At 42.3% G+C, this 23,692-nt stretch overlaps 2 protein-coding genes across 2 annotated transcripts in view; one reads left to right on the top strand and one right to left on the bottom strand.

The window, feature by feature from the left end:
• Window positions 1-22,893, bottom strand: part of RPA1 (replication protein A1) — a 70,165-nt gene extending 47,272 nt beyond the window's left edge. Inside the window, exons 1-5 of the mRNA XM_075854168.1 lie at window positions 22,696-22,893; window positions 22,296-22,343; window positions 20,182-20,260; window positions 15,585-15,693; window positions 11,155-11,243 (exon numbers count right to left, since the gene is read on the bottom strand). Of these exons, the coding sequence (XP_075710283.1) occupies window positions 11,155-11,243; window positions 15,585-15,693; window positions 20,182-20,260; window positions 22,296-22,343; window positions 22,696-22,731 (361 nt within the window). The 5' untranslated portion in view covers window positions 22,732-22,893. The remainder of the gene's footprint in view (window positions 1-11,154; window positions 11,244-15,584; window positions 15,694-20,181; window positions 20,261-22,295; window positions 22,344-22,695) is intronic.
• Window positions 22,699-23,692, top strand: part of SMYD4 (SET and MYND domain containing 4) — a 34,974-nt gene continuing 33,980 nt past the window's right edge. The window contains exon 1 of the mRNA XM_075854167.1: window positions 22,699-23,043. The gene's annotated coding sequence lies outside the window, so the exon portion shown is untranslated. The remainder of the gene's footprint in view (window positions 23,044-23,692) is intronic.

Genomic DNA, 23,692 nt, shown 5'->3' on the forward strand with positions numbered 1-23,692 from the left:
CTAGTTTTTAAAATGGGGTGCTTTATGGGGGTTTCTAATACATAGGCCCCTCAAAGCCACTTCAGAACTGAACAGGTACCTTAAAAAAAAGGCTTTTGAAATTTTCTTAAAAATATGAGAAATTGCTGTTTATGTTCTAAGCCTTGTAACGTCCAAGAAAAATAAAATAATGTTCAAATAACGATGCCAATCTAAAGTAGACATATGGGAAATGTGAACTAGTAACTATTTTGGGTGGTATAACCATCTGTTTTACAAGCAGATGCATTTAAATTCTGAAAAATGCTATTTTTTCTAAATTTTCTCTAAATTTTGCAATTTTTCTCAAATAAAGACTGAATATATCGACCAAATTTTACCACGAACATGAAGCCCAAAGTGTCACGAGAAAACAATCTCAGAATCGCTTGGATAGGTTTAAGCATTCCGACGTTATTACCACATAAAGTGAAATATGTCAGATTTGAAAAATGGGCTCTGAGCCTTAAGGCCCAAACTAGGCTGCGTCCTTAAGGGGTTAAACAGACAGGCAGTAATACACTGCAATACAAAAATATTGCAGTGTATTATAAAAGCGATCGGAGGATCGCATAAAGTCCCCTAGTAGGACTAGTAAAAAAAAATTAATAAAGTAAATTAAAAAAATGAAAAACCCACTTTTTCCCCCTTACAAAATGCTTTACTATTAAACAAAATAAAGCAAAAGTTACACATACTTGGAATCGACGCATCCGTAACGACCCCGATTATAAAGCGATTACCTTATTTAACCCGCACGGTGAACGCCGTAAAAAATAAAATAAAAAAACAAAATGGAAAAATTGCTGTCTTCTGTGAGTCCTGGCTTAAAAAAAAAAATTTGATAAAGAGATCAAAAAGTCGCATCTACTCTAAAATGGTACCAATAAAAACTGCAAGTCGGTCCCGCAAAAAAAAAAAAACCCTCATACAACTGCATCGGCCGAACAATAAGAAAGTTACGGCTCTTCAAATACGGAGATGCAAAAACAAATAATTTTGAAAAAAAAAAAAGTGTTTCGTGTAAAAGTAGTAAAACATACAAAATCTATACAAATTTGGTATCGTTGCAATCGTAACAACTCGTTGAATAAAGTTAGTGTTATTTATACCACAAGGTAAACGGCGTGGATTTAGGACGCAAAAAAAGTGTGCCAAAATTTCAGTTTTTCTTCTATCCCCCCATACAAAAAAAAGTTAAGAAAAGTCAAATAAATTATATGTACCCCAAAATGGTGCTATTAAAAAATACAACCTGTCCCGCAAAAAACAAGACCATATACAGCTATATCGACGCAAAAAGAAAAAAAAAAAAAGTTAGAGCTCTTCGAATGTGACGATGGAAGAACGTAAAAAATGGCTTGGTCATTAGGGCCCAGAATGCAAGCAGGGGGAAGGGGTTAATAACTGCACCCCTCAAAGTATTCAAAACAACATTTAGAATGTTTCTTAACCTTTTATGTGTTTCACAGGAATTAAAGCAAAGTGAACATGAAATTTACAAATTGCATTTATTTTTTTTAGAAAATACCTTTTATTACATTTTGTTCTGTAATACAGAAGGTTTTATCAGAGAAACACAACTCAATATTTATTGCCCCGAATCTGCAGTTTTTAGAAATATCCCACCTGGCCCTAGTGTGCTACTTTACTGAAACACCAGCCTCAGAAGCAAACGAGCACCTAGTGGATTATGGGGGCTCCTTTTTATTAGAATATATTTTAGGCACCATGTCTGGTTTGAAGAGGTCTTGTGGGGCCAAAACAGGGGAAACACCCTTAATAACACACCATTTGGCAAACTACAGCCCTCAAGGAATTTATAGAGTGTTATAGTGAGCAATTTGACCCCACAGTTTTTTGCTGAATTTAGTGGAATTAGACTGAAAAATTTATATCTACATTTTCTCCAATAGAACGTAGAAATTATCAATTTTTACAAGGCATAAAAGGAGAAAGCACCACAACATTTGTAAAGCAATTTCTCCCGAGTACGACAATACCCCATATGTGGTCATTAACTGTTTGGACATACGGCAGGGCTCAGAAAGGAAAAAAACACCATTTGGAGCTACAACTTTAATGCAATGGTTTTTGGGTGCCACGTCGTATTTGCAAAGCCCCCAAGGTAGCAAAACAGTGAAAACAACCGAAAAGCGACTCCATTTGGGAAACGACACTACTCAAGGAAGTCATCGAGAGGTATAGTGAGCATTTAGACCCCACAGCTCTTTTGCAGAATTTATTGGAATTAGGCCGTGAAAATGAAAATCTAAATTTTTCCCACAAAAAAATTGTAGAATTTTTTTCTTTCTACATGAGAGAGAGAAAAAGCAACCCAACAAATTTCTCTCAAGTACGGCAATACCCCATATGTGGTCATAAACTGCTGTTTGGATACATGGCAGGGCTAAGAATGGTAGGAGCAATATTTAGCATGCAGATTTTGCTCGATTGTTTTTTGGGTGCCATGTCGCATTTGAAGAGCCCCTGAGGTAGAAAGGTGTAGTGAGCAATTTGACCTCACAGGTGTTTAATATAATTTATTAGAATTAGATAGTGGGAAAAATTATTTTTCCCAAAAACATGTACATTTAGCTCCCAATCTTTCCTTTTTACAAGAGGTAATAGGAGTTCTCATAGAACACCATAAAATATTTTACTCAATATCTCCAGAGTACGGCAATACCCTATATGTGGTCGTAAACAGCTGTTTGGGCATATAGCATAGTTTAGAAAGGAGGCTGCACCACTTGGCGCGCAGATTTTGTTTAATTGCTGTCCGAGTGCCATGCCACATTTGTAAAGCCCCTGATGCACCGGAGTACAGTGGAAACCCTCGAGAAGTGACCTTATTTTGGAAACTACACCCCTCAAGGAATTTATAATTTGCATGGACATATGACAGGGCTCAGAAGTGAAAGAGCACCATGCGCATTTGAGTCCTAGTTTGATGATTCTCAACATTCGTCCACAATTGCAGGGTTCCGAGGTCAAATAGTAAAGTGTCGCCATTTTGGAAACTACTCCCCAAGGCATTTTTTAAGGGGTGCAGTGAGCATTGACAAGTGCTTTTTTTTATTAGAAATTAATGCACAGCGGATGGTGCAAAGCAAAAAAATTTTTTTTTCCCCACAGATATGTAATTTCAGTGCCCAATATGAGGTGCCCAGCTTGTGCCACTATGAAGAGACATCTCCCTAAATATTATGCTGGGTTTCCTGGCTTTAGAAGCATCCTAAATTTGGCCCTAATCTTTTGACTGGAGATACAACAGGGTTCAGAATTGAAAAAGCACCACGCGCATTTGAGGTCATTTTGGCGTTTTACGCAGCATTGGCTGACAATTGCAGGGCTCGGAGGACAAATAGTAAAACAAACCCCATTTTGGAAACTACACCCCTCAAGGCATTTATCAGGAAGGGTAGTGAGCATTTTTTCCCCCCACAAGTAATTTGTACCAGAAATTAATGCGCAGCGGATGGTGAAAAGTTAAATATTGTGATTTTCCGGTAACATGCCATTTTAGTGCACAATATGTGGTGCCCAGTTCATGCCACTGAAGACAAAATACCTAATAAACGGTTAAGCTTGCAGAGAATCATAAGACTCACTATAGTTGCTCTTTGGTCATCAGAATCCGGCCTTATGGAAATGGAAATAAAGACTGTTGGAAAACAACACAGGACTGAACAAATCCCTGGAGCCAGGTAGTGTGGGGAGATTTCACCTAATTTTTTTTAGAAGCCTTTAGTAAAAATGAGGAAACAACCTGATCGTGCGCCTCTACTCAAAAGCATCTGGAAATGTGCTGAGGAATGTAACTTTTTCCAATGTTGTTTATTTTTTTAGTAGCCACTAAAGAACTCACAAACGGACTCCTGGAATGATGAGATGCTTTTAACATTTTCCCGTCGTAAACAGTTTATTTTTTTCTCCCCACATTCCCATTTTTCTGTCGATATAGTCCTATGAGGGCTTGATTTTTCCGGTAAAGGGTTGTAGTTTCTTGTTGCAACATTTATTGTGCCATATAATGTACTAGGAAACGGGGAAAAATTATTTGTGGGGTAGAAAATTAAAAACCCAGCGATTCCTCCATTGTTTTTTGCGCTTCATTTTTACGGAATTCACCGTGCAATTAAAACATGTTAAAGAGGCTCTGTCACCAGATTTTCTAACCCCTATCTGCTATTGCAGCAGATCGGCGCTGCAATGTAGATTACAGTAACGTTTTTATTTTTAAAAAACGAGCATTTTTGGCCAAGTTATGACCATTTTTGTATTTATGCAAATGAGGCTTGCAAAAGTACAACTGGGCGTGTTTACAGTAAAAGTCCAACTAGGCGTGTATTATGTGCGTACATCGGGGCGTGTTTACTACTTTTACTAGCTGGGCGTTCTGACGAATCAGCATCATCCACTTCTCTTCACAACGCCCAGCTTCTGGCAGTGCAGACACAGACGTGTTCTCGAGAGATCACGCTGTGACGTCACTTCCCCAGGTCCTGCATCGTGTCGGACGAGCGAGGACACATCGGCACCAGAGGCTACAGTTGATTCTGCAGCAGCATCGGCGTTTGCAGGTAAGTCGATGTAGCTACTTAACTGCAAACGCTGATGCTGCTGCAGAATCAACTGTAGCCTCTGGTGCCGACACGATGCAGGACCTGGGGCAGGAAGTGAGTGACGTCACAGCGTGATCTCTCGAGAACACGCTGTGTGTCTGCACTGCCAGAAGCTGGGTGGTAACGAACAGAAGTGGATGATGCTGATTCGTCAGCATCATACACGCCCATTCCTAACGCCCAGCTAGTAAAAGTAGTAAACACGCGCCGATGTACGCACATAATACACGCCCAGTTGTACTTTTACTGTAAACACGCCCAGTTGTACTTTTGCAAGCCTCATTTGCATAAATACAAAAATGGTCATAACTTGGCCAAAAATGCTCGTTTTTTAAAAATAAAAACGTTACTGTAATCTACATTGCAGCGCCGATCTGCTGCAATAGCAGATAGGGGTTGCAAAATCTGGTGACAGAGCCTCTAACTTTATTCTATGGGTCAATACGATTACGGCGATACCAAATATAGTGTTTTTCTATGTTTTACTACTTTTACAAGCAAGACACCAAGTGTAAAAAATAAAATTTATTTTGCGTAGCCAAATTCTGAGAGCCATAACTTTATTTCCGTCTATTTTATTTTTTTGCAGGATAAGCTGTAGTTTTTAATGCTACCATTTTGGCATACATGCGAGGTTTTGATCACTTTTTATTCCATTTTTTGTGGGAGATGAGGTGACCAAAAAAGTAGCGATTCTGGTGTTATTTAATTTGTTTATTTTTTTTACTGCGTACACTGTGCGGGTTAGATCATGATATATCTTAATAGTTCAGACTTTTACGGCAATACCAATTATGTTTATTTTTACAATGCCTTAGGGGGAAAATGTTTTTGTTTTTAATTTAACACACACACAAATAACACAAGATTGGAGCAGCACTGTGATCGAGCGCCGGCGCTAAGCTTCAAAACGAAGGAGTGACCTCTCCTTACATCCAAGAAAAGAGAAAGTGAAGCAGCACTCAAATTTTTTTATCCAACATCAGACCACAACGTTTCACCTTCTCCATGAAGGCATTTATATATTTATTAAATCTCCTCCCTTTCCCTAGATCACATATAAAAACAAAAATAAACACATGAGGTATCCCAGTGTCCAAAAATGCCCAAACTATAAATATATTTATCCAATACGGTGAACGTTGTAATGGGAAAAAAGGTCAAAATGGCCGAACCAGTTTTTTGGCCACTTTAAGGCCTCATGCACACGACCGTATTTTTTCCCACCCGTAAATACTGGCGTAAATACGGGTCCGGTGTCACACGTATTCCACCCGTTTTGCACCAGTATTTACGAACCCGTGCCCGTAAATATGGGTCCGGTGTCACCCGTATTCCACCCGTATTTACGGGCACGTTTTTGGCGGCAAAATAGCACTGCACTAATCGGCAGCCCCTTCTCTCTATCAGTGCAGGATAGAGAGAAGGGACAGCCTTTTCTGTAATAAAAGTTAAAGAAATTCATACTTACCCGGCCGTTGTCTTGGTGACGCGTCCCTCTCTTCACATCCAGCCCGACATCCCTGGATGACGCGGCAGTCCATGTGACCACTGCAGCCTGTGATTGACCTGTGATTGGCTGCAGCGATCACATGGCCTGAAACGTCATCCAGGACGTCGGGCCGGATGTCGAGAGGGACGCGTCACCAAGGCAACGGGCGGGAGACCGGACTGGAGGAAGCAGGAAGTTGTCGGTAAGTATGAAAGTCTTTTATTTTTTACAGGTTTATACTGATCGGTAGTCACTGTCCAGGGTGCTGAAAGAGTTACTGCCGATCAGTTAACTCTTTCAGCTCCCTGGACAGTGACTATTTACTGACGTCGCTTAGCAACGCTGCCGTAATGACGGGTGCACACATGTAGCCACCCGTCATTACGAGAGCTCCATAGACTTCTATGGACTGTCCGTGCCGTTATTACGGCCTGAAATAGGACATGTTCTATCTTTTTCAACGGCACGGGCACCTTCCCGTGAGAAAACGGGAAGGCACCCGCCGCCAATAGAAGTCTATGAGCCCGTTATTACGGGTCGTAATTACGACCCGTAATAACGGGAGTTTTTACGGTCGTGTGCATGAGGCCTAACCCCCACAAAAAAAATGATCGAAAATTCCAGACATTCCCCCCCAAATGGTATTAATAAAAATCTTTCCACGTACAAAAAGACACCTTACACAGAAATACAAAAAAAAATAAAAGTTACAGGGGTTACAATATGGCAATGCAAAATATTTTTTTTGTTTCTTCCAAACATTGAAAAAAAAATTAAAAAAAGTACTAAACATAACGAAAACTATATAAAATTTGTAATCGTACTGACCCGCAGAATAAAGATAACGTTTCATTTTCTCCGTACATTGAACACCGTAAAAAAGAAGCCCATAAGAAAATGGCGGAACTGCTTTTTCCAATTCCAACCAATTTTTTCCCCGACTTCCCAGTACATTGCACAGAACATTAAGATAGCACCATTAGAAAGTGCAACTTGTCCCGTAAAAATTAAGCCCTCATATGGCTGTGTCAACTAAAATAAAAAAAATAAAAAAATACGAGTCATGACTTTTTGAAGGCGGGGAGGAAAAAGCAAAAAGCTTAAAAACTGAAATTAATCTGGTCCTGAAAGGGTTAAGAGATGCCACTTCCATTTCAGCGCCACGGTAAGTGATATGTAAATGCACTAGCAGCTTGACCGAGCAATAACTCCTATAAATAAATCAGATTGTCATTGGGGGAGCTACTGCACCAACAGCGATATGCCTAACAGGACAACCCATTTAAGCGGTGTTTTTGGCTGTTCGGAAGCCTTCAGCCAGTGAAGAGGAGCGGATCGGAGCTATGGCAGCCATAAACAGCCGTGGGTGGGGCTTACTTGTTTTACAGCACTTAATGTGGTACTCCAGTGAATATTTTTATTCTGCCCTGTTTCAACATGTGGTGAAATGTGACACACTTACATAGTTCTCGATTGTACCTGTAGCCGCTCTGTTCCGGGTTCAAATGATCTTCATCCTGACTCCCAAAATCCTACAGCGTCTGCTATAGAAATCGAAGGTCCAACTCACAATGCAAGTCTAAGACTCACATCAAGGCTCTCACAGACTTACATTGAAACAGACTTCCAGTTCCTTGCAGCAGACTGTAGGATTCAGTCAGAATAAAGATCACGTGAACCCTGAGCAGCCCGGAACAGAGCGGCTACACGTGCAGAGAACCAGGTAGACCTAATAACACAACATTACACTACATGCTAAAACGGTGAGGGGGGGGGGGGGGTGTTTAACCTCCTGTAATTTTAAGTGCTGTAAAACAAATAAGCCCCACCCAGGGCCGTTTATGGCTGCCATAGCTCAGAAATGCTCCTCTTCACTGGCTCCAAGCTTCTGAATAGCCACAGAAATGTCTTGAATGGGATGTCCCATTAGGACATAGAGCAGGGAGATTGCCTTTACTTCCAGAAGGTTGACCTCTCTAAGGAATACTCCTCTACCGACGATGGGGCCCTGGACAGTGTGGAAATCAAAAACTGCTCGCCACCCAGACAGACTGGCATCTGTTTAGATGACAAGCCACTAGAGGGGACGAAAAGACTGTCCCAGTGTGATGGCTGGTGAAACCCAAAGAACCAGAGAGGGCAGGAGAATCAAGTTGTCCAAAGTCGTCGGAGTCTTGTCCGATCGTGAAAGAATTACTACCTGGAGGTACCTGGTGTGGAATTGCAAATATAAAACTGCCTCAATACCATCCTTCCAGCAGCCACATTCAGAAGAAGATGGAAGAGAGTGTTCTGGCGAAGTAGGCCACTCCTGCCCAAGGTTTCGATCTTGTCCTCAGGGAGGTGAACTCTTGCATACCTGGTATTGAAGTTAATTACCTGAAACGCCATGTTCTCAGATGGGACAAAGTATGGTTTTCCTTCGTTGATGATCCAGATTAACCTTTTTAACATATTCATAGTGATGTAGACACTGAAAGTCTGGAGGGGGCCTTTACCAGAAGTTCGCCCAGGTGAGGGATGACAGTGAGACTCCCCTGGTGGTGAGAAGCATCAGAAGAGTCGCCAGGACTTTGGTGAAGACCCGAGTAGCCGTAGTGAGCCCGACAAATTAAAAATGCCAAAAAACTACAAATAGGGATGTGGAAGTAAAGAATTCAAAAGTTGAGGGATGAGAGGAACTCTCCTTTTTACAACAATGTGACCACTGTCTGCAGGTATTCCATGTGAAATATCCAAACGCGTACAAAGTGATTCAACTTCTTCAGATCCTAGGATTGGACCGGGAACCATCCTTTTTTGGTGCTGCAAAGAGAAGCGAGTAGAATTCCTGAAAACGTTCCACGTGGGGAACTGGGACGATGACATTCTGCTGTAGTATGGAGCGAAAAGCCTGGGAAAAAAAAACAGAAGACGGTCCAGTGCCCGAGGCATTCTCAACAGAAAAAAACCTTCCTAGAGAAAGCATTCTCCTCCCTATCTTGTGGCCAGCTGACACCACCACCTATCAACCCCAAGCCAGCCATGTCTCCTGAAAGAACATTTGACACTAGAGGGGAGACCTCAGACTAGGTCGCTGTTGCCAGGCAGGTTTGGGCTTGAAATAAGAGGGCCCGGGGTCGGTGGAACGGCCAGTCCTCTTATCTGGTCTCTGAGAAGAGAACGACCTCTTAGAAAGGAAGAGGTAGAGTACCCAAACCTCCGAGAATGGACAGAAGCCTCTGGACAAGGCAAAAGCGCTCTTACCACCAGTAGACTGAAATAATCTCATTCACGGACAAAGGGAAGGCCAACAAAAGCGTCTATGGAAGTCTGATAGGCTGCCAATATTTCAGCCAAATAGAACGCCAGATTGCAGTTAAATTACCCATTGCACGGGCATTGACGTGGGCGATTCAAGGAAAGCCACAAAAAGGAACTTTGAAGTTTTAATTACCAGAGACGCAAGGTTATACCATGGTGCAGCTGTTTTCTTAAAACCGAGCAAGCCTTACTCACCCAGCTTCTTGTCAAGAGGGTCACAGAGAGATCTGAGAGTGGGATGGTGGTGATCTTAGACAGCTATAAGATAGGTGGATCCACAGAAGGATAAATAGACCGTTTAGAGATCACGTCATCCTGAAAAGTAGAGATTATTAATGTGTTTCGAAATAGCCAGACACCAGTCCGGATGTTTCCATCCTTTACACAAAACACCCTTAGAATAGGCCATCCATAATAGATCGGTGGGGGTGCAATTTTCTGCAACCAAGCCGATGAGCTGTTTAAAAGGTGCCACGGCGCTTGTACGAGCACCTCAGCCTCTTCATTGTTTATATGGTTTTTCTTTTCATTTGTACTTGCACATGCTGTTATATTTGTAGCGGCTGTGAAAGGTATTGCACCATTGGCCCATTCACTAAAAATGGGACAGAGCCCCAATTTAGAAGAGCTCCACTTGGGTGGAGGAACGTTTCGAATCTGTAAATTTCTCGGGACACCGACATGCAAACGTGAAAGAGATTTTTTTTTTAAACGAAATAAAAAAAATAGAGAGTGCCCGTGGACCAGTAAAGACTCGACTGGGCCGAGGAAAATATCAGAGGCATGGCAGAAGATGAGGTGAAGTGGGTTACAGGCCAACCCAGAAGCAAGAGGTAACAATGAGGGAAGAGAAGGATGGAATGGGACCTACCACAGAGGAACTCAACCACTATCCAGCAGAGAAATCCACTGACTAGAATGCAATCCTGGGAAACAGCACCAAGATTGGGAGAACGGACCCATACAAGATGGCATGGGTGAACAAATGTCTAGCAGGTAAGAGGGAAGCGGGAGCTCCGCTGTACACAGTCTCTGGAGGAGGTAGATCTATATTCCCTAACAAACTGATTAGCTCAATGGGTGGGTGGCGCTAACCCCTTTTTTACTTTGTGCCCACCTCCTAGTGGCAGCAGGAACATATGAACTATGTAGATGTTAACCTTGGTTAGATTGGAACCCAGTGCTGTAAGGCAATGTAGATAAATGGAAATATACAAACACAATTTCACACATTTATTTTACTGCAACAGTTATGTAGTGGCTTTAGAGGATACAACGTAGGATTATTATTTTTTGCAGTGTGGTATCGTGGCTTTTAGTTGGACTCTGATTACAAAGAACCACATGTGCAATTATTTTAAAAAATGGTACCATTAATGCTCATTTGTAAACTGAAGCCCAGGTGAAGTTCCAAAAATGTGAAAATAACTGAAGACCCATCAATGCAGCACACAGACATTCTATTCACGATCACTCAGTCAGGTGACACCGTTTTATTGTATATTTTTTCTTCCAGTTTAAACATTTAGATGATGCAAAACAGACAAGATATGCTATAGCCCATTATATGGATCCAAGCCTAATATGAGCTAACAAAAACAACCTAACTGGCATTGTGTGAGCAAGGCCTTTGGCTACTTTCTCTCAATTCTCCTGAAATACCTATAAACACGTGCACACACCATACTGAGGAGAAGGTACTAAATTCCTTACCATCATTATAAGGTTGAGGATTTCCAATCTTTCCATAGACCGTATCAGCGGGCTTCAACACATCCAATTCCATTATTATAATCACTCGCCTATAAACAGATAATGGAAGACATGTGAATATTAATATAATAGTACAGCACAGATACAAGTATTGCATAAGGGATCTAACGATTGTATGTTAAAGGCCCCTTCGGGCACTACAAAGTTAAAAAAAAAAATGTTTAACTACTACAACTTTCCCATTTTTCACCAAAAATTACGTAAACAAAAAGTAAACCTAATCAGTATCGCAGTGTCTGTAAAAGTCTGAACTAGTAAAACATCAAATTATTTTGATTACCAGGTGAATGCTGTAGGAAAGCGGTTTTTTATTTCCTTTGCTTCTCCCAAAAAAAAAATAAAAAATAAAAATAAAAATCCAAAAAAAAAAAAAGTGATCAAGTTCTATGTACCCCAAAATGGTACCAATAAGAAAAAAAGGATTTTAAGTACTCGCCGTAAAATCCTTCTCTCGTCCAGTTCATTGGAGGACACAGACAATGAGTCTTATGCTGTTGCCACTAGAAGGCTTAATACTAAGGATGAATAGAGGTCCTTCCTACAGGATATACTCCACCTAGACACTGAGCAAATCCATCTTCGCTTCGTGTTCGTAGGAGGCAGACACTTCTACCATCTACCATTTTTTTTTTGTTCGTTTATTTTTTTCCCTTTTACAGCTGGGAAACAGGCTGGCAGAGGTTTCCGTTTTCTCGTCCACGGCAGGCACACGGTATGACGACAAGCGGGACAAGAGCGTCAGCTCCCGTCACCCACCAGCCTAAGGGGCACCTCTCATATCTTTCCCACCAGTGTCTCACCTTCCAAGAGTGAGCCACTGAAGGGGTGCTTCTGCTGGTCACACATGTTTGGGAGACGGAGAATGATGTCAAGGTGAGTGTTTTATAGATAAAATTACTTTCTTATTCGTTGAATTGGGTGTGACCAATCAGGGTTCTTGCCAGGCCGTCCAACGTCAGATGGTATATGAAGAGTGGAAATCCTAACTAAAGTGGGGGTGGCTCTTAATTCAGATGATCCTACTTCCAATAGGTTTATATATGCAAGGAATACTCCCCTGTTATTTTCCCCAAGACGTTTTTTTAATTAATAGTCTTTCATTTATCTCTTCCTTTGTCTGGGGCTGCTCTTACCCGAAATGGACTATCAAATCTGAAAAGGTCTAAGCACTAGGCTGGGGCTGCTCTCCCAGTCCTGTTCCTAGATTACTTGGCTGGCCAGATTAAGGCATCTCCATTTATGTTCTCCCCTACTTTGCCCTCACACCCTGAATCTCATTTAGCTGTATTTCCTCATTGGTCATCACTATGGCCTATCCTAAAAGGTACTGCAAGATTAAGCGGTCATACCCTCCATATCCGGAATCTTGCTTACCGTATATGGTCCCAAGTTTTACATATTTAACGGTACACTGATACCATGGCTTAAGCTCCTTTGTGGCAAAACCCTTGTTTACCCCACCTATATTCCTGGTCTGATGCAAACTTTTTTTATTAACAGAACTGGGATCCGCAGATTAGTAGATCTTTATAATAACTATTTTATGGACTTTCGAGACTCAATTTGATCTACCGCGTAGAGCTTTTTACTGTTCTTTACAGTTGAGCCATGCCTTAGGCAAGTAGTTTTCTCAAGCATACTTTGTCATCTCAAAATATCCATTGATTGGAGTGCTGCGGTCACAGGGATCTAGGGGCCTATTTTCAGCTCAATATACCATTTTGTACGACTAAAAAATATAAAACATTCTACTCTACCTGGATTTGCTGAATGGTAAGACGTCATCCGCCTACTTGACAGAAGAACAGTGGCGAGGTGATGGAATCTCACCTCCATGTATCCCCAGCTGCTAATAATAGGCTCACGCAGTTATATATTTTCCATCAATGTTATTTGACCTCAATCAGGTTACACCGGAGGGCAAAATTCCCTTTTCTAGTAAACTACAATGTTGTGAAGAACATGAGGCAGACTTCATGCACGTGATCTGGAAAAGGTAGTTGATCTGGTGTTTAATATATTACTAGCCCCACTTTCACCTGTCCCAGCTATTTGCCTACTAGGATTAGTAGACACTGACACCTGGAATCACTACCAATGGATCTTTATTTAAGAAGTTTTATTTATGGCCAGAAAGCCATAGCCATTCGCTGGATGGATACAAGGCCTCCACTGTTCGTAGATTTATACAACTAGTGAATCAGTTAATCCCATTTGAAAATATTGCTTATATAAAAATAAAATGCACCAAAAAATGGGGCGATTGGGGCAGTTCTCCCTTACAACACTGTCTGTTACATTTAGTCTCCCAGCCCCAGCTTAATATGGTTTGTCAGTGATCCCCACACTCCAACCCACGATTACATCTGCAACAGGGACTTCAGGTTCTTCTCTTTTGAATGGAAAAGTCTACATGCATTATGTTACTGTCTTCAATGGACCGCTTGTAAATTATTCTATTGTCTGTAATGATACTGTTCTGCCAACACTGTACAGTATATGCCTTGTCAATGTTTGTATTTGCGCTTTGACATCTTACACTTTGTGGATTTGTCTGCATCGCTGGAAGCCAGATTCGTACTGGTTTTATACTATTTTTAATAAAACAAGTTAAAGTTAGTCACTAAGGGGTTAAACTTTACTTAAAGAGGCTCTGTCACCAGATTTTGCAACCCCTATCTCCTATTGCAGCAGATCGGCGCTGCAATGTAGATTACAGTAACGTTTTTATTTTTAAAAAACAAGCATTTTTGGCCAAGTTATGACCATTTTTGTATTTATGCAAATGAGGCTTGCAAAAGTCCAAGTGGGCGTGTTTAAAGTAAAAGTACAACTGGGCGTGTATTATGTGCGTACATCGGGGCGTGTTTACTACTTTTACTAGCTGGGCGTTGTGTATAGAAGTATCATCCACTTCTCTTCAGAACGCCCAGCTTCTGCCAGATCACGCTGTGACGTCACTCACAGGTCCTGCATCGTGTCGGACGAGCGAGGACACATCGGCACCAGAGGCTACAGTTGATTCTGCAGCAGCATCAGCGTTTGCAGGTAAGTCGATGTAGCTACTTACCTGCAAACGCTGATGCTGCTGCAGAATCAACTGTAGCCTCTGGTGCCGATGTGGCCGTCACGATGCAGGACCTGCGAGTGACGTCACAGATCTGCACTGTCAGAAGCTGGGCGTTCTGAAGAGAAGTGGATGATACTTCTCGTCAGAACGCCCAGCTAGTAAAAGTAGTAAAAACGCCCCGATGTACGCACATAATACACGCCCACTTGGACTTTTGCAAGCCTCATTTGCATAAATACAAAAATGGTCATAACTTGGCCAAAAATGCTAGTTTTTTTAAAAATAAAAAACGTTACTGTAATCTACATTGCAGCGCCTATCTGCTGCAATAGCAGATAGGGGCTGCAAAATCTGGTGACAGCCTCTTTAAGGAACACAAGTTGTGTGTCAACTATATGTACTTGAGACATGAATCCAAAAAAAAAAAAAAAAAAAATTCTGGGAGTTTTTTTTCCAATTTTAATGTGACTGAGGCCAGATTCAGACGAACGTGAGCTTTTTGCGTGCGCAAAAACCGCTGCGTTTTGCGTGCGCAAAAGGCACTTGACAGCTCCGAGTGCCCTGTTCATATGGATGCGCGGCTGCGTGCTTTTCGCGCAGCCACCATCTTTATGACACTCCGTTTGGATGTTTGTAAACAGAAAAGCACGTGGTGCTTTTCTGTTTACATTTATTATTTTACTGTTATTGCGCGAATAACGCTTGTCCCACGGAAGTGCTTCCGTGGGGCATGCGCGATTTTCACGCACCCATTGACTTCAATGGGTGCATGATACGCGAACAGCGCACAAATATAGAACATGTCGCGAGTTTTACGCAGCGGACTAACGCTGCGCAAAACTCACGGACAGTCTGCACTGCCCCATAGACTTGTATTGGTCCGCGCGAGCCGCGTGAAAACCACGCGGGCTGCACGGACGTAAATCACGGTCGTCTGAATCCGGCCTCAGGGGGCGAGAAACAAAATTGTGGCATGCTTTGACACATGGCGTATTATGGAGGTATGAATTTCAATTTATTTATTGCTTTACTCTGCTAGAGCTTTGAATGGAATAAGCCGCAGAAGTGTGGGAAGGTAAAAATATATTTTAAAAAAAATAAAAAAAGAGCCAAGAATGAAGTGCTCCAGTGGTAAATACCACATGGGGCATCAAGCAACAGATATATTATTAATAAACAGGGGGAAAAAAATTCAATGCATTTCTGCAAATACCTTAGGGGAACATGTGAAGCTGTCTGAAAAAAAACAACAGTGAAACTGCATCACATGGGAGTGATGCAGAAACAAGGGGCTAAATACCTTCCATCTTTCAAGTTGTTCACGATGTACCGTGAGACCTGACAGATGCAGTTAGTTGCAAGGAGGTTATCGTCCACAAGAGAGTTCAGCTGTGTTGCCAACATGAAAGCTAAAAAATTGAAAAATTTACAAGTTGTAATAAGTGGTGCATAGTTGTAGAAATCTTTGGAAGTAAATAAAGACACTTTACTTTGTAAAACAAACCTGTGAGCATCCACGAGGCTGGGCCTGACCACTTTACAGGTCTGCAACTACAATACTTTTAAAGAGGCTTTGTCACCAGATTTTGCAACCCCTATCTGCTATTGCAGCAGATCGGCGCTGCAATGTAGATTACAGTAACGTTTTTATTTTTAAAAAACGAGCATTTTTGGCAAAGTTATGACCATTTTCGTATTTATGCAAATGAGGCTTGCAAAAGTACAACTGGGCGTGTTGAAAACTAAAAGTACAACTGGGCGTGTATTATGTGCGTACATCGGGGAGTGTTTACTACTTTTACTAGCTGGGCGTTGTGTATAGAAGTGTCATCCACTTCTCTTCACAACGCCCAGCTTCTGGCAGTGCAGATCTGTGACGTCACTCACAGGTCCTGCATCGTGTCGGCACCAGAGGCTACAGTTGATTCTGCAGCAGCATCAGCATCAGCAGGTAAGTAGCTACATTGACTTACCTGCAAACGCCGATGCTGCTGCAGAATCATCTGTAGCCTCTGGTGCCGGTGTCCTCGCTCGTCTGACACGATGCAGGACCTGTGAGTGACGTCACAGCGTGATCTCTGGAGAACACGGCTGTGTCTGCACTGCCAGAAGCTGGGCGTTGTGAAGAGAAGTGGATGATACTTCTATACACAACGCCCAGCTAGTAAAAGTAGTAAACACGCCCCGATGTACGCACATAATACACGCCCAGTTGTACTTTTACTTTTCAACACGCCCACTTGTACTTTTGCAAGCCTCATTTGCATAAATACGAAAATGGTCATAACTTGGCCAAAAATGCTCGTTTTTTAAAAATAAAAACGTTACTGTAATCTACATTGCAGCGCCTATCTGCTGCAATAGCAGATAGGGGCTGCAAAATCTGGTGACAGAGCCTCTTTAAACCCCATGGCATGGGGACTCAAATGTGAGACCTATTCTGCCAACAATCACCCTGCGGGTCGCGTCTGAGACTACGTGGCCAAAAGTATTGTTTCGTACGGGTAAATGCAAAAGGCAAATAGAAAACATTAAAAGGAGAACTATCAGATCTAAATTAGAGCCCCTTTAATGTTTAATAACGTGAAATGATTTGAATATTTTATTTACATCTTGAATAATTAGAGGTTGAAGATAGAGGCTACTTGTGGGAAGAGCTTTAACTACAATCTCATGACAATTCCTTATGCTCGGGTGGCTGTTTTCCTCACAGTAAGGGTATGTTCACACGGCCTATTTACGGACGTAATTCGGGCGTTTTAACCCCCGAATTACGTCCGAAAATGCGGCTCGTTAGCGTTGGCAAACATCTGCCCATTCATTAGAATGGGTCTTACGATGTTCTGTGCACACGGTCATTTTTTTTACGCGCTGCTGTCAAAAGGCGGCGCTTAAAAAAAGACGCCCGCCTCAAAGAAGTGCCTGTCACTTCTTCAGACGTAAATGGAGCAGTTTTCCATTGACTATGGAAAACCAGCTCCATTTACATCCGTAATGAACGCAGCGAAATTGCGCCTCAACATGCCATTACGGCTGAAATTACGGCGCTGTTTTCTCCTGAAAACAGCCCTGTAATTTCAGCCGTTACGGACGCTGCCGTGTGAACATACCCTAACAGTGTGAACTTAAAGTGCAGCTAAACGTTTGACAAACTTCTGACATGTTATAGTGACATGTCAGAAGTTTGGATTGGTGGGGGTCCAAGCACTGAGAACCCCCCCCACATTCTCTAGAACTAAGTAGCTAAAGCACTCGTGTGAGCGCTCAGCCACTTCGTGTCTGTTCAGCTTTTTCCGGAAAGCCGATGTATCGGAGTACGGGCTCATAGATTTTCTATTGAGTGTACACCGATACATTTATTTCCGGAAAAAGCCGAACAGACGCGAAGCGGCCGAGCGCTCACACAAGCACTTCAGCTGCTTCGTTCTAGCGATTGGTGAGGGTCTCAGTGCTCGGACCCCCACCAATCCAAACTTCTGACATGTCACTATGACACGTCAGAAGTTTGTCAAACGTTCAGCTACACTTTAAGGCTATGTTCACACTGAGTTTTTTGCAGGAGGAAAATTCCTCCTGCAAAAACTGCTCTAGATGTTTTCTGCACAGTGGTTTGAAAAAAACTCGTCAAAACACTCATCGAGGCGTTTTTTCCCCGTTTCTGACTGATTGAAATGGGGGTTTGGAGGCGGAAACCGCCTCAAGATAGATCATGTCGCTTCTTTTTACCGCGACGCGTTTTTTTTGCTCGCGGTAAAAAAAAACTCGTCCGCCTCCCATTGAAATCAATGGGAGGCATTTTCGGGCAGTGTCCCATTCTGACAGGAAGCTCTGACGGAATGTCAGAACGGGACCCTAACTCAGATGTGAACGAAGCCTAACTCACTCACAGAATCAGTATCCAGGGATTATACAGTTTTAAAGCTTCATTGAAGTCAGGTTACAGTTGCCCATAGAGGTCTATGGAGAGGGGAGGGTAAGCAGCTGAATAGAGAGAGGAACAGACACACCGCAGCTTCCTAGTAAGTTGTCACCCCCAGTACTGGATTTCCAGCTACACTGCTCCTTGCTGCTGTATAACGGATCCTTTCTGTATGCGGTGTATAGTAGACTGTTAGCCCGTCTCCTGCTTCCTCCTCCCCTTTCCATAACCAGATCTCTCAGTGAAGTTTATGAGTTAATTCTGAGTAAGTTAACAGTTAAGAAAACATGATATCACGTGTGCAATGTATGGCAGACATGGGGGAGAGAACATCCTGCTCCCCTATCTCTTGGTAATACACCCTCATAATCAGCTGCAACATGGAGGACCTCATACAGTTATACTGAACAAAGCAGCCGAGTATCCAGCAATGGGGTGAGATAGAACACTTAATAGAAGCTGCAGCAGCGCCTCAGTGTGCATCTCCTTTCTTTGCTCCTGCTCTCCCCTCCCCCTTGTGGACTTCTATGGGCAGTTGTAACCGGATCCCTGTTAGCAGATATCCGCTCTCAGATTTAGCAGAATATTCAGAGTAAGGGATCAGTTAGGAGAGAGGAGGGTAGCCTGATAAGTGGAGAAAGAGGTATTATTCTCTAATAAGATGTACTACAAAGTTTGTTTATTCTTAGATTTCTGCAAAATTTGTTGAAAAGTTAGTAACCATTTAAAATCACTGAAAGAACTACTAAAAAAAGTAAAATTTGCCTAAAACCCCTTATATGTCAATTTTTCATTCGAACCATATGCTGTGTTTGGCCTCTTTCACATGGCAGTATTTTGGTCAGTATTTTCCATCAGCGTTTGCATCAAAGCCAGGAGTGAAACAGAAAAAAAAAGTATGGAGATTTAGACCTCTCCATATTTTGGACCCACTCCTGATTTTGGCTTACAAATACTGATGCAAAATACTACGATGTTTAAGTGGCAGATTTTTTTTCTCTCCCGTCTGATCATTGTGAAGAAGCCACAGGCTTTCTGCCTAATGTGGTTGATCCTTGTGATGCTTTCACACACACAAATGATTTCATACCGAGAGGAAGTTACGTAGGAGGATTATGCCATACGATACGTGCTTCAGATTTCATATGGTACCTTCCTACATTCTGTATGGGAGTGTCACAAGCTCAGACATAGTGGAATTTTTTAACGGACACTTTGAATTTCAAAAGGTACTCCCCTCCCTCAAGTGTCTTCTGGGAATCGTAGATAAATTGGTTAAAGAGTCCGATCATAGAATATTCTCCCATTTTTTTATTTTGTCCTAAACAAAAGGTTATTATTAGGATGGCTTCACAAACAAACAGAATTTTTGGAAAAAATGCTTCAGTTTTTGTGTCTATTTTTTTATGTCGCTTTTTGAGCTAAAGCCAGAAGTGGATTGAAAAGTAATAAAGTTATACTTCTCCTTCCTGCTGGATCGATTTCTGGCTTTGGCTCAAGAGACTGCATAAAAAAACTGGAATGGCATGTTCCAAAAATCGCTGTGTGTGAAAACACCCTTACGGCTTTGAAATCATCCACTCTGGCACAATGGAAAACTTTGGTTGATTCAAATTCCAATGCACAAGTTATCTGAGCAGGGCATGTCCACAAAAGTTTGAAAAAGTATGGGGAGGTTGGATCGGCTGTCCGATACCACCATGAAATCTAATTTTTGGGAGGAGTGGTTTTCTGTGCTTCTGATGTATGGGAGAGCGAGGAGGAGGTAGCGGGTGAATGACAAGATGACTGTGGCAGTGAGTAATTGAGTGGATGTTCTCTGTTTGGTCCCTTTTATGTTCCTATTCTTGTTGTGCACTGGTTGTCTTTTGAAATTCATAAATCGAAACTATTAAATATATATATTATGCACACACTTGTAAATCAAGCAAAATGGTACTAAAGGCTATAACAACAATACACTTAAAGAAATACCCACAGGAAAGCGTGTTTAATCCATCACTCATCAGCAGTCGATAACGAGGAGGACCATTCGCAGTGTTGATTGGGCGTGTATTCTAAAACAGAAATGAAGCATTTTTATTTCAGACGGTGGTCATCAAATTTAGTTGATCTAAAGAGAACCTGTAATTTCCCCCAAAAAGTTAATTTCCCGCCATACCTGGATTGCTGCCTTCCTCGATGCCAGCACAGTTGTTGTTTTGTTTTTACTACATGCCTCCATTCCCCCACAATCATTTGTTTCAGAAGGTAATATTCAAATACACGAGTAAATTAACAACTAGTCGGTCAAACCACCCACAGTCAACGAGAAATTAACCTAAGCAAGAGCGGCTAAGGCGGCTGATTGCGAGGGAGCGTAGGCACATATAGATCAAATATATGGCACTAGAATCATAGGGGGAGGCAGGAAACTAACTTTTTTTGGGACATGACGGGTCCTCTTTCACGAATATAAAATAGTTAAAGGCTATCTGTCCCCGCTTCACCTACGGTATCTAATAAATGCCCTAAGAAAGACAGGGGAAGAAAAACAAGGCAATGAGCAGTCAGAGGATGTTCCACTAACCTCATAGGCGCGGTCATGCTGATAACGCTAGCGTAAATGGTGTCCCAAAACAGCTTTTATTTTACATTTTTTCTTAGTATGCAAATTAGGTTATGCGAGCCAAAGGGGCGGTAACATTGCTCAGTGAGCGGTGTCTTTGTAGTCTGTATGACGCTGTCCAATCAGCATCATACAGCTTCTCCTTCCCTGCACAGCGTGATCTCAGCTTCAGTCGCGAGATCAGTGTGTTTACATTTTTGGCCGCAGGTCCTTCACCACATCGCCTCAGCACTCACCCCGGAACACCAGTCTCGGCATCGACTCCTGGGACACCCGCCGATCAGCTGACTTAAGGGGCCGTGACATTGTGTTTACTAGGCACAGCGCCGTACACTTCCATAGCGGCTGTGCCAGAGATTGTAGCTTAGTCCCATTTACTTGAATGGGACTGGAACTGCAGTCCCAGGCACAGCCGTTACAGAACTGTACAATCTTATATTGATGACCGATCCTAATCCTTTAAAAGCTAGCGGAGAACAACATTTATAACTGAGGCACGGAGTTATGCCAGTCACCAGTTGTCTAAACATGACAACCCCGTCCTATAATAAAATCTGATGACTGCCGAAAGTCCAACTTCCTAAACCCCAGCGATCAGCAGCCGCTGCAGGCAATATGTGGTATTACATGGAAGCCATTAAATCAAATGGCCATCCTTGTAATACACGGATGGAACAAGTCAACCAGTGAGGATCACCTCTGACGTTCATATGCTCCAAAAGGGAATATGGAAAAGTATTTTCCTTCTGAGACAAGGCAACAGTAACACGGTCTTTGCTGCATATGGCAATCCAACCACATGGCAGGTTTCATTTCTTATAGTGCCCTTGAAAAATTAAAGCTGCGCTAGGATTGGTTGCGATGGGCAACAAAGACAGTTATTCTGCTAGACAGTTTATGACTGTCCACCATTTTGCTCACAAGACTGACACAGCCCCATGTGAGGGACACACAGGTGCACGGCTCGTTACAGTTCCAGTATGTATATCAGAGCGGTGTCTTCTAACGATCCCAGCACCTGTGTGTCCATCACATGACCATGGACAGAATTATATCCACTGGAAGCAAACAATGAGTATTCCTGCTGAACAACAAGCAGAGATCTTGAAAACTGAGGAATTAATACAGAAAGTATATTGGAAAATTTTAATTATACAAAAACATTTGCAGAAACCGGACAACCCTTCAATATGGGATGAAAACAGACAAATAAAATTTGCAATGCACTTACCTGTAACCCATCCGTGCACCCTGAAGTGACAACATGTCAGGTGACTGCGACTGCCGATCACTGGCTGCAGCAATGACTACGCTATGAACGGATCATCACTGCTGCAGCCAGTAAATAGCCGCCATAGACACCCGATAACGGGGCCCGCTACAGAATCGGCATGAGAAGTATATTAAAAAACAAACAATTTTTTTAAAATCCTGGCAAACTCCATATAAAGAGGAATTAAAATAGGATTCATATAAATACTTACAATGACCTGCAAAATCGGCTTGGACGATGTGTCGCCTTGCAAGATAGCCTGAAATACCAAATAACGTAGCTAGATAAAACAATATAATGACCGAGTAATATAGTTATATTTAATAACCTAAACCAGCGCTGCAGCCCCTCCATTCTCAGGATTGTGGGGGAAGGGGGGTCCTAGAGGTCAAGACCACCACTGATCATGAAGTGAGGGCATATCCTAGCGATAAGCCATCACTTTACAGGATGGGAATACCTCCTTTACTCCACAATCCTGTATATATCACTACTATGATATAAAGTCTAGAAAGATACATGTGAAGTAATTCATAGCTTAGAGATGAGAGAATAAACAGATGCCCCAAACTTCACATGGTGCTCAATGACCGGCGACACAGCCCACTCACCGCTATGGCCCCTTCACTCAGCTTTGGTAACGCCATCCTGACAGTTCACACCACAGTACCAGGGAGCCCGCCACACTGTATCCAGACCACTGCGCGCGTAGTTCTCCTCACTTGCCTGGCGCCAAATCCCACGTCCAGTTACGCTGAGTGACGTGACGTTAGTCCGATGTTTACTGCTTCAGCCATCTTTGTTTTGGGCAGAATCAAAATAATGTGCATGAGAAAATACGGCATTCACTTCTGACTAGCCAACAGTAATGATGGCGGCGGTGTCTCATGAAGACTACGCGGGATTGCGGCGCCAAATCTAACACGTGACAACTGCTACAAAGGAGCGATACAAAAAGTGTGAGTGTCTGTGACCGCATGAGTGGGGGGCTTTCTGTGCACATAATTGTATTTATGTCCTAGGACCCTGAGCAGTAATTATAGAGAACGCATGTTTATCGTTTAGCTATTAGAATGGCTTGTCTGATAATAAACGCATGATCCTAGGCTTTGTTCACACAAGACATTTTGTTGTAGAACTTCAGTTGAGGAGTCCACAACAAAATACAATGAATGGGGCTACACACAAGTAAGGGATTTTTCGCAGCAACGTGTTTAGTGCGGATTTACCTAGAGATGTCATCCTTTCTACGTTAAAAAGTGTGAAATCGGCAGTGAAGGTCCAGAATGAAATGATCCGCAGAATGCTCTGATGCCAGTGCGAAAATGTCCCACAGCGTGTGGATGAGCTTTTTTAAAAACGGATGAAAATGACGGAGCTGTTTTCAAGGGAAAACCACTTCTGATTTTCAGCCGTTTTTGTATCGGAGTACGGTTTTTGGAGCTGTCTTTCCATTAACAAAATGAAAAAAAGCTCCAAAAACGACTGAAGAGTTGACATGCTCCTTTTTACGGGCGTCTTTCTTCACCGTCTTTTAAAACCGAGGCGTAAAAAAAAGGCCCGTCTGAACGAAACCCCGTTTTTCCCATTGAATTCAATGGGCAGATG

The sequence above is a fragment of the Rhinoderma darwinii genome, chromosome 2 (genome assembly GCF_050947455.1).
Source record: "Rhinoderma darwinii isolate aRhiDar2 chromosome 2, aRhiDar2.hap1, whole genome shotgun sequence".
NCBI classification, from domain to species: Eukaryota; Metazoa; Chordata; class Amphibia; order Anura; family Rhinodermatidae; genus Rhinoderma; species Rhinoderma darwinii.